Genomic DNA, 12,451 nt, shown 5'->3' on the forward strand with positions numbered 1-12,451 from the left:
GAACATCTGTGATTGGTTTATAATTCTCATTTATTTTGACCTTCATCAAATACCATAGCTACAGCTAAACGTCTGGTTTGAAATCCCAGTTGCATCCAAATCAATGCATGATCCTCTGTTAATAATCAAAACACAAATGTCACTTCAAAAACAAATCTCATCCGAATAGTGCCAATGAAGTCATTGTTTTACAAGGAAACTTCATTATAGCGCCTTTAATTCACCTTCTTTAGACAGTGTGTGACAGCTTACCCTCTTCTGCTCTCTGTATTGACCGCGCAGGCGCTCCTCAAGTCTGCGTGCAGCTGTAGCCCACTGCGCAGCCAGTCTGCGCATACGCCTTCTCATGAAGCTTAAGGATTCTTTGCCCGAGCCGACCCGTTCCAACAGTAAAGACAGATCGGAGCGGAAAAATGCCTATAGACAGAGAAAAAGTGAGATTAACAGGCAAAGAAGTGTAAAAATTAAATTTGTGTCCACATTAAAGTACTGGTTATTTCACAGACATGAATCGGAAAACATGAATCAGTGACCCTGAACCACAGACCAGTCATAAGGGTCCATTTTTTTGAAATTGAGATTTATACATCATCTGAAAGCTGAATAAATATGTTTCCTTTGATGCATGTGTGTTAGAATAGGAAAATATTTGAATATCTGGAATCTGAGGGTGCAAAAAATTTTTGAAAAATTTAAATATTGAGAAAATCGCCTTTAAAGATGTACAAATGGAAGTCTTAAGCAATGCATATCCACTCACAAAAATAATTTTTTTTATATATTTACGGTAGGAAATTTATCGATACTACACTCATACTGCGTCGTCTGCCGTTTAGGAAAGACAAAACGGGGGAAACTCCTGTTTTCACCGATTTCTAAAGCCTTTTTCAATCACGCGGTGAAACTGCATGGCCATTGGTTCGTGGAGTACAAGTAAATGAGCCGCGCAAGCCAATGGTGAGCGAGCTTGCATGAGCCCACCAGAATTGGTGGGATATCGAGCTATATAAGCGGCCGTCTCACCTTGGCAAACTGATTCATTCTCCTTCAGCGACACAGATCACATCTCTTCACTTGATCCGAGACTTGAAGCCGCCTTCAACTGCAAGCAGCTGAAATTCGCCACTGATCAGCTAGCCTCTCTGCAGCAGCAAGATCAGCTCACCTCTCCTCTGCTCACCTCTCTCTATTTCAGCTCGCTGCTCTCAAGCAACTCGTCGCTCATGAGCAGCCTGCAGCTTTGTTAAGATTGCCGCTCTGCCAGCTTGCCGCTCTGTCCGCCGCTCTCGTGCAGCTCTGATCAGCGCGCCACTTCGTCAGCAGCCAGATCAGTTCGCTGCTCTCAAGCAGCTCTGCTCTCCACGCCGCTCTCAAGCAGCCTGATCAGCGCATCGCGCCATCGCGAGACTCATGGAATATATTAACTCTGAAAACATATTTCTCTGGTGTTTGTGAAAGCTGAACCTCTGAGCATTTTGCTTGCCTGGCCCTGCCCCGCCCCTGCAAGCCACATTCATTGAGAACAAGCACTCTCACAATAAGAAAAGCCTTGCTGCGTTCACAGACTGCTTTTTCTACAAAGCAGCTCCTTCCCTCATTTTCCACTCTTCTCTCAAGCTGAAATGAGAAACAAAAAGTTACAGGGTTACAGTGTCTCCCTCTTCCCGGTGCTGTGCATGCTATTTAGGGTTCAGCTGAGTGCAGCACTGACAGCATTATGTCATGACAATCTCCCCTGTAACTTTCAGGTGAGACTTATGGAATATATTTCTTCTAAACTAACATTTTCATTGGTGTTTGTGTGAAAATGCAGAATTCCTGAGTGCATCACTTGTGAGAGCACGAGTCTTGCCTCGCAGCGTTCACAGACCGCTTCTCTGAAGACGGCTCTTCCCCTTGACCTCCACTGTTCTTTTTATCTCTGGCTTGAGACAAAAGAACAATGCAATCACAAAACTGATTGAATGGGGCTAGGTGTCTATTCCCGCGTGTCTCATCCACCCGGCAGCAAGGGGATTCCCCAGCTATGCATGCTGTGAGAGCAAGCATAGCACTGACACAACTCCAGCTGAATGCAGTGCTAACAGCTTGTTAATGTATGACGTTCTCCCTTATAGCTAAATGGAGACTCATATAACTATTTTGTCTAAAGAGCTTTCTTCATGAATTTTTATGCCACCTAACACCCCGTTCTGTTTCCGGGTGCAGGAGACAATGTGTTTGTTAGCACTGGGCCTGCTCAAGTTCCCGCACCCATGCAATTAATTGCTGTCATAGCAACCAGATTACAAGTGTCGGGTCCCCTCGCAGTGACCCATCGCTCGAATCGATTTAACCCCTTGCCACACGGGCCGAGGCCTGGCTGACCATCCCTGGAGTGTCAAAATGGGTAATGGGTGTAAAAAATTGAGGTTATGTACCAGTTCGCTCAAAGGGACCAGTTATTCAACGGAGTGGTCCAAACTCTGTAGAGAGCAAGGACATGCACGTCCTGTGCTCCGAGGTAAACACTATGCTGGCAAAAGGAGCCACAGAAGTGCTTCCCCCGGCATTGAGCGAGTCAGGCTTCTACTTGTTCCCAAAAAGGATGGTGGTCTCAGACCCATCCTCGACCTCAGATGCTTGAATCGGGACCTAATAAAGCACTCATTCAAAATGATCACTGGTTCTTTTCCCTGCAATTTCCTATAGGTGTTAAGGCACATTCCACAAGAGGCATGGTCCACTGGCGTGTCCATCGTGGAAATCTGTGAGGCGGCCAGCTGGACCTCACAGTCTACGTTCGTCAGGTTTTATAACCTAGACGTTCCTGCGTTGCAAACACAGGTTCTCTCTGCATAAGCCTCACCAATGTGACCAGCTTTTGAACCTCGTCTATGGCCCTGGCCAAGTCTGGGTAGTTATGCTCTAGTTATTTTTCTGTTCCCTATATATGCTCTAGTTCCTAGGCTGTATGGGAATGGGAGGATGACTACAGTGTCCCTTTTTTTCCGGGATGCATTATACTATGTGCATCCGCTGCAAGCCCTTAGTGCTCCACTAGAATGCTCTGTCGTCCCCCTTCATAGTACGGCATGATTGTATTATCCCCGTTGCGTCTTGCCTAAACGTCTTGCAGTACAAGTGTAGTATCGAAATGGAACATACTCGGTTACTAACGTAACCTCGGTTCCCTTAGATACGGAATGAGTACTGCATACTTTGCCGTGCTATTCGAAGGTTGTCTCATGTTGTCGCTTCAGTCGAATTAAATCAGTTTGCCAAGGTGAGACGGCCACTTATATAGCCTGATACCCCGCCCATTCCGGCGGGCTCATACAGGCTCGCTCACCATTGGCTCGCACGGCTCCGCCACACCGTCATTGGTTCGTTTACTTGTACTCCACGAACCAATGGCCATGCAGTTTCACTACGTGATTGAAAAAGGCATCAGAAATCAGTGAAAACAGGAGTTTCCCCCGTTGTGCCTTGCCTAAACGGCAGACTACGCAGGACTCATTCTGTATCTAGTACGATTTTTGGCATAAAATAAAAATCAATAATTTTACTACAAATATACCAGTGCGACTTAGGACTGGTTTTGTGGTCCATTGGTCACATATACAATTGCATATACCCTTACACTTAGAAGTACACTTTAGTAGTACTTATTACTGAAATAATATACTTTAAATGAATATTCAAGTGTGAACTGAATGTCTGACTCTATATTTTATATGTAACTGCAATTAAGTGAAAATGTATTATAATTATAATTTAAATTTATATTAAATACTGAACTTTGAAGAGCTTTGGATGCACTTAAGCAGAGACTTAAGTACATCTTTATATGTAATTTCATAATTACTTCTTTTGTCTGAAATATGGTTAAAGTTACTGCTGAATGTGCTGACAAGCTTTTATGGTAAACTAAAATACACTTTAAAGTCATTTCTATTGAAGTGTGTATGTCATGTATTTAAATAGATTTGTAATTACACATTCATAATGAAGTTACTATTATAATATATAAAAATTAAATGTACTGAAATACACACTACATTTAAAATTATATATGCTTTAGTATGTTAGTCAACACATCAAAATAAGTGTACTTTAAAGAATAACAAATTATTATAACAATGATTTAAATTGTATTTTACAGTAAAACCTTTATTTTGAGATTATTACAAAGTTTACTTTTAAAAGTGTGCTTAAGTGTGTTAAGAAACAGTCATGAAAGTGTGCTCTCTTTAAGTGCACTTAAGTGGCCTTTTATATCATTATTATTATTTTTTGTACAAGTACACTTCTATAAAATATACTTTTAATATTTTAAGTACACTAAAAGTGCACATTCAATACAATCATGTGCAATCATGTTTTTTTTTTTGTTTTTTTTTAACAAGGGTATACAGTAATTTTGAGTTCTTCTCTTGGATATTTACTATTTACATTTACTACAAAATGACTCTGAATATATTTCAAAGATTTGATGCCACTAACCTGGAAAATCCAGTGATTAGGCCTCAAAGGCTCAAAAGCAATCAACCCAATACTTAAACTGCATGAGGCTTAGGTTAATCAGGGTTTTACAAAGGAAAGAACTGTCATTTTCAGTTCAGACATATACTGGTAATAGCTATGTGGAATTTACAGAGGTAATTTTGCAAGACATGAAAATGCTACAGTATTTCAAGCTCTGGGGGGGGGGGGGGACTTGAAAAAAAAAACAATATCTAATTTCAGTCTTAGCAGCGTTCAGTGATGTTGTGAATAAGTGTCAAACAGCTGGAATTCTTTCACTTGAAATGACACGCTGTGAGAGTAACTACTAACCAGGTGAGATCGCACATGCTGCACACTTACTGAGCTGCATTGCTTTCTACCGCCTACTAAGGCAGCATCCTTACTGAAATGAAAATTCATGAATGACTGATTTGGAACGCTGTATAGGTAGCAGCTTGTGTGTCATACAAACACATGCATGGGAAATGTGCTTTAGCCATTGTCAACACACAATAGCTAAAAAAAGCTCTGTGTTAGCATATTGCTATAAGCTAACAATGTGTTATTTCATTAAGATGCCAAAAATGCAGTGCTATTTTTATTTTTATTTAACTTATCAATACTTTTCATTTAATTATACACTATAGTTCAATATTTGGGGGCTGGTAAGATAATGCTTTTAAAGAAGACATTTATTTGATTAAAAATACTGTACAAATTTTATTAAGTAATAATAATAATTGTAAAATATTATTACAATTTAAAATAACTGTTTTCTATTGTTGTCACAGTTCCCTCATTTCCCGGACTCCATTTCCCAAGATCCTCCTGTTTCCACATCTGCACTCACTTCCTCATTATCTCCCCATCAGCACTCATCACCTGCTCCTGGACTTCAGCATCTGCACTCCCTTTATAATGGACTCACTCCCTTCACTCCCTGTCCGTTCTTAATGTTATACTACATGTGTTTTGGTTGTGTCTTCTCCTTTGTTGTTAATAAATACTCGTTAATTGTGGATCTCTGTGAACGCCTTGTCTCTGCAGCCACTACACGTAACAGAAGAATGGACCAATACCGACTGGATATCCACAAACTCAAGAATGGGTATCTACCTTGTCCCTGTGCCCTCAAGAAGACATCAACGCAAACTCTCTGCTGAGGACTGGCTCTGGACTGCCAGACAGGACAGCCGCCTGCTGGAGAAATACATGGAGGAATTTGCTGAGCTGTCTTTTAGGGTAAGCTGGCCAGATGCTATTTTGAATTCCTGCTTTCTGAGGGGTCTGGAAGAGGATACGATCTGCTATTGTGAACCTGAGTGCCTCTATTCCTTAGTTAAATCTATTAATCTGGTTCTGTTCCTCAATGGTTCCGAGTTTGAAATTGAAGAGGTTCATAGGCGATCGTATTCACCTCGTCCAGCTCCCTCAGAAACAATGGTGGCCTGGCCAGCTCACCAGCCACCAACTTCCTCCACCTATCACTCCAGTGGGTGTGCACCAGGGCTCCAGCCTAATACAACGCCCAAGCCATCCAAAAAGAAGGGCCAACACGAGGTCCAGACGGGCAAAGAGACCAGTCTTCGTCGAGCCTGCTTCAGCCGTCCAAGAACCGCCTTCAGAGGCAGGATGGCTAATAGACTTTGGGCTGAACCAGCAGCCCCAACCTTCACCAAGCCCACTCCAGACTTCACCGAGCTCGCTTCAGCCATCCAAGAACTGCCTTCAGAGGCGGGATGGCTATTAGACTTTTGGGCTGAACCAGCAGCCCCAGCCACCATCGAGCCCGCTCCAGCCTGCCTTCCAGTTCCTGCCCACAGATCCCTTCTTACCACCTGGGACTTCCCCAAGAATTTTTTTGGGGGGGGCCATGTACCCGTGGGTGGGGAAATCCTGGACGGGGTTCTGACGTCGCCATGACCGCCCACGGCTCCTGACCCACCATGGCCGCCCATGGCCTCTGATCCGCCATGGCCGCCCAAACTCCTAGATCCGTCCTGAAGACCTCCGTTCCTGTCCGCTCCTCTCCCTGCACTTGCGTGAGGTCTCCAGGGCGCCCACCCCTCCTCCCCGGTTGTTCCACCTATGGTGTGAGGCCGCGCCTACCGGGAGGGGGAGGTAATGTCACAGTTCCCTCATTTCCCGGACTCCATTTACCAAGATCCTCCTGTTTCCACACCTGCACTCACTTCCTCGTCATCTCCCCATCAACACTCATCACCTGCACCTGGACTTCATCATCTGCACTCCCTTTATAATGGACTCACTCCCTTCACTCCCTGTCCGTTCTTAATGTTATACAACATGTGTTTTGGTTGTGTCTTCTCCTTTGTTGTTAATAAATACCCGTTAATTGTGGATCTCTGTGGATCTGGATCTCTGTGAATGCCTCATCTCTGCACCCACTACACATAACAATTGTAATATATTTTAACCCTCTGGAGTCTGAGGCTGATTTGGGGCCTGGAGAAGTTTTGACATGCCCTGACATTTGTGCTTTTTTCAGTTGTTCATAAACATATTAATGACACAAGTGTCATTACACTGTATTCAGCACAAACTAGGCTACCATAATATGTGAGGAACATGTGTGTACATGTTTGTGTTTTTGAAGGAATAACGTTTATGCGTGGTTACTGAAAAAACAAAAAACTTAAATCACTGATATAATGCCAATAAAAGTATATTAAATCTGTGTTCACAAGACTTTTGGGTATTGAAGGTTGTAGACTAGAGTTTTTGCTTCAAAATTATGTAAAAATTATGCTGACTACTCTTTCATTTATAACAATATACTGATTTAGTTTTTGTAAGACACTTTTTGCCAAGAAACACGGTATGCGAGGAGGCGTGAATCTCCATGAATAATGGCTCATTCTCACCTGTGAAGACAAAAGAATTGAATAGTAATGACCTGAAAAGACTTGCATATTAATGAGGCATTTCAGTCAGGTAGGCTGTGAAAAAAAACTTCTGTGATGTCTCAAGCTCATCATGGTATATGAAACATACAGAAAAATTTTATTACAATATAAAATAATGGTTTTATATTATACTTTAAAATATAATGTATTTCTGTGATGCAAAGAGTCTGAATATAGGCTTTTAGTTTAAAAGCATGCACATTTGGAGAAATATAGGATTCTCATATGTTTATGTCAATTTTCTATACAGAGGAGTTATTTTTTATTTAATATTCATTGTTATCTCTATGAGCGCTGGTGTTTGCAATTCATACTGCAGCCGGAGGGCGCTCTGTGCATTTTAGTCCACAAATTCACCTAAGAAGAAGACGATATTCCATGAATGGTGTTTACCAATTCATACTACAGCCGGAGGGCGCTAAAGAAACAAAAACTCACTTAAAACTTATCAATAGAAGAAAACAAACAGGAATTTACTGAATGTCTTCCAGAGATCGCTAACCATGGCTTTTTCATCCAGATAAACAATTTTCAAGGCAATAAATACACGATTGAGATGATGAATGCATGTGTTGTCTCTGAATTTGCCTGTGAATAGCGCTGGCTCCGTGGGCGTGGCCGCATTAGTGGGTAATGAGCTGAATCACGGACTTCTGACATGGCTCTCTTTTCATACAGATTACATAAACACAGAATGTTTGTTTTCGATTTGACTTGCACGATTTAAAACCTGACATTTCAACGTTTTGTTAGACATAAGTATGAATTTTTTGTGATTAGTATTCACTAAGTTACACTTCATTTTCTGAGAACTATCAGATTGGACTTCGTTCAGAGGGAGATGAGAGATCACGCATCATGTTAGTTTTCTTTATTTTACAAAAAGCACAACATTTTGTTTTTACTCTGAGTGTATACAAATAAAAGGAGATATTCTATAGTTTCAATTGATGTATTACTTATGTTTCTATGACAAAAAATGACGGAGTATTTTAAGTCTGTTTTGCTGCAATGTGAAAAAAAACCTGCAAAACGCGCCGGCGCGTTTTTAGACCTCAGAGTGTTAAAAAATTATTTTTTTCTGGATTTTTTTTTAAATTTTTTTTATAAAAGATACCTGCAATGCTGCCTATGTAGGCAACTCATCAGGTTTAGGAAAAGAGCCTTATAAACTTAAGGTTAGCCACAATAACATCTCACAATCTTCTAACCTTCTCTGTTTCAGTGAACTCAGTTTTATAATTATTGACTGTTTCAGGCACTCACCTGTCTTCTTGGGAGGCTGCTGGTTGTGGGGTGGCTGCTTTGATTCCTCCAGGCCAGTGGGGGGGCAGAACCACTCTACTTCACTAAGGTAGATAAGGAAAGAGCAGTCGGAGCCGTCTACTCCATAAAAGGAGTAGCAAGGGTCAGATGTCCACCTGGCTCTCATCCACTTGAACATTAAGAGAAGATTAACAGTTAGGTTGTCACTATTTTGATATTTAACATTGAGAGGACAAAGGTGTGATATGCAAACCAAGCACGACGGGACCCATCAAATGATCAGTTTTTATGAATAACTTGGGTTTTCTTCTATGTTCAGGTTTGTGATTATATTTACATTGTATTCTGCAGACAATCTATCCAAAGAAACTTACACTGTATAAAAATTATTGGTGAGTATACGGTGAATAACTGTAATAGATCTAATGTAATTTTACAGTAAAATACCATTAAATTTACAGTTGTTGAATTTAAATTTAAATGAAGTTAAATTTAAAGTCATTGTTTGACCAAAATTCACCAAATTTGATGTATTTTTAGGTTAAAGTGACATCTTCTTAGTTTTTCTTAGTTTTTTTTATAATCAGTTATGTTCATTAGGGGTTTATGTGACATATAATGTTGTTAAATTAATGTTTATTGCATTTTTTTAACGTCATGTGTGCTACCATGATGGTGTTTAGTGTTTGTGTGAATGACACTGTGTGCACCATCTTTATATTAGTAATGTCCTTCTCAGTTGGTGGAAAAGCTACTTGAGATGAACTTTGATACATCATGTTACTGTTATCACCACTGTGTTTGGTGGTTGTCAGTGTATTACAAAGGTACAAAACAGATATTAGTACTTCAATAGGTTGGTAAATTAACATTATATCAGTTAATGAGATACTTATTTTATACTAGTATACTGAGATACTTACGATTTTTACTGTAAATTTAAGTTAAATCTGTAAAACCCAAAATTCTACTACCATATTTTTGACGGTAAATTTCTGGCAACCACAGCTGCCATTTTGTTACTGTAAATTTTAAAGTGTAGAGTGCGTTCAAATTATATATTTTATCAGTGCTGGCATTCCCTGCATGGTGACCTTGGCATTGTCCACCTCATGTTTTACCAGTTGAGCTACAGGAACTGATAGAGCATGGTGATCTTTAATAGAAAAGGTCAGGTCAGGTAAGTTCAGGTCAGGGTCTTATTTACGTGTTGGGTTCAGTCTTCATCTTAATGCCTCTGCTAACCTTTAAAAGAGCACAGCAAACTGAACTGTGAGTTATCATTATTTTCCTGTTTATCACTGTAAATCTGCTTTGAAACAATCTGTATTGTATAAAGCTCTATATAAATGAAGGGTGACTTGACTTTTACACAAGCTTTTTTTTTCTTCTTCTTTTAATTATCCAAATGTATACTGTTTGGTTTGATTTGGCTGCTTTCAGGATTTTTTTGGGAGGGGAGTGGGAGTATTAAACAAAAATTTTACCTCAAAGAAACTCTTATAAATAAAACAGCCACTTCACATGGATGATGATGGTGCCAAATCAGTCCAGACCTGAGTGACTCATTGAACAGAGTGGACAAGTCTAACGACCCTTTCACACCAAATGTGAATTAAAAAAACTGAAACAGATCACTGGAAATGTCTATTCACACCAAAAACAGAACAAATATCCATCCAACTAAATGAAAGGAAAATATATTGGTACAAAAGATGATGTCATGCATCTTTTAGCTGGTCAGTTGTCTGAATATCAGAAGCACAGGATAAAGGACAATCAAATTCAACACCCTAATTTAAGCCCCCCCCCCCAAAAAAAAAAAAAAAAAAAAGATTATTTTGTTTTAAATTATTTTGCGTTTTTGTATGGTAGAATTTAACTCTTTCCCTGACACTTTCTGATAATTAAAAAAAAAAAAAAAAAAAATAAAAATTCCATGACCCCTAGAATATTTTGTTTTTTGTTTTGATCCAGAGATTGGCTACTCTTTCAGAAGACGTGTAATAGCCAGGGGTTAAATTGGGATTTGTTATGTGGGGGGCTCTGTGGTTTCAGGCTTTTGGGGAGTGCACATGTGTATGCAAAGCCTACAAAATCTTATCAATTGACAAACTGTAAAAAATAAGTTGACAGAGCCCTCTGCTATGAACACTCAAATGCAAATCAAAATCATTCTAGATGCTGGCAGTGTGCAAACCTACATCTGATAACAATAAAATCTTTCTGTAGGCCTAAAGGAGAGCATATCAATACAAAATACAGGGTTCGACATTAAGCCTTGTCATGTGCTTGACCTTTGGACAAGTAAATTGGTCACTTGTCTGAGCAAAAAAGTTGCTTGTCTGGAAAAAATTTAGATTTTTTTTTGGGGGGGGGGGGGGGTGTAAAAATAATTTATTCTGAAGATATATTCTCAACAGTGTTCCATCAGCTTTTGCATATTTATATCTGCATATTTGTGATATTTACCCAAAGGGCAATTTTTCCTCTAATCTTATTACATGCTTCATCTTTTTTACATTTGATCAATAAATTCAATAAGAAAAATGAGACAGGACTGTTACAAATCAAATTTATTAATTTACACTGAAAAATTATAACTGCATTAAATAATGTTATGATATTCTTTAAATATTTTTGAATATACAAATAAGAAATGTTGGTAAAATTTAAACATGAAACTGAACCGCCAGTAGTTGGCGGCAAGTGACTGTCCTAGTCATTCATTCAAATGATTCATTCAAACGGCTGATTCATTCAAGAATGAGGCAGGTGTTTAGGAATGGGCCATTGAATCTTTGACTCAACTGATTCGTTTAAAACGCTGAATCATTCAGTAATAAAACACAACCGAGTGTCGCTGTGAGAGATGCTCTATGGTTCTGCTGTGATGTTTGTTTGGAACTATTTTCACTGCTGAAATAGAACAAAAACAGTCAGTAATGTGTCTAAAATGTAAGTGACTTTATTAACTTATATTGAATTTACTTAATTAACTTTTTCTTGAATGTATAAAAGTACAGCAGCATGTTTTCTTGTGCTGCACTCATTTGTTTCAATTTTTCCTCGAGAGGCTGCGCGAGCCTCAACAGCGCAACCTTGTTACTGTCAGCACATTATACATTATATTATTATTATCCATTATCAATCACCACTTACACTAAATGTAATAGTTCCCTGAATAGGGAACGAGACTCATTGGTATCACCTCTGAAGCATTTGTGAAATCGAACCAATGGCGTGACGGAACGTTAGAGGCAGGGGACGTCACAGACCAGGAAACTATAAAGCATACCCAGAACAAAGAACGCCAGCTTCTGATTGGCTGAAGCAAGACGCTCACAGGCATGAAGGGAGTATGGCAAGGCGACACAGCGTCTCGTTTCCTATTCAGGGAACTATTCCCTTTCATGGGAACTTCGAGCTGTGTCGAGATGCATTGGGAACCCTATCCCAACTACACCATAATGCCAAGTGCCTGTCTGTTATCTTAAGCTGAGAGCACAGCAGACCCTGGAGTGGAACCTAAGTCAAAGTTATAAAACCTGATGAACGTATGCTGAGAGGACCACCCAGCTGCATCACATATATCATGGAGGGGGACCCTCGAGATTAAAGCTTTTGAGGCGGCCATACCCCTGGTAGAATGTGCCCGGACAGCCAAAGGAGAAGGCTGTCTGGTAGATTCATAAGCAAGTGAGATAGCCTCGACCATCCATTTGCTCATTCTCTGCTTAGATGCAGGGCCTCCCTTCTTAGGAGACCCG

General features: G+C 39.9%; 1 protein-coding gene across 1 annotated transcript in view; it reads right to left on the reverse strand.

Moving 5' to 3' along the window:
* Positions 1-12,451, reverse strand: part of LOC125267911 (alpha-1,6-mannosylglycoprotein 6-beta-N-acetylglucosaminyltransferase B-like) — a 144,225-nt gene that overhangs the window by 71,048 nt on the left and 60,726 nt on the right. Inside the window, 3 exon segments of the mRNA XM_048189971.1 lie at positions 253-417; positions 8,682-8,744; positions 8,746-8,850. Coding sequence (XP_048045928.1) covers positions 253-417; positions 8,682-8,744; positions 8,746-8,850 — 333 coding nt within the window.

This window comes from Megalobrama amblycephala, linkage group LG1, assembly GCF_018812025.1.
Source record: "Megalobrama amblycephala isolate DHTTF-2021 linkage group LG1, ASM1881202v1, whole genome shotgun sequence".
Lineage (NCBI taxonomy): Eukaryota > Metazoa > Chordata > Actinopteri > Cypriniformes > Xenocyprididae > Megalobrama > Megalobrama amblycephala.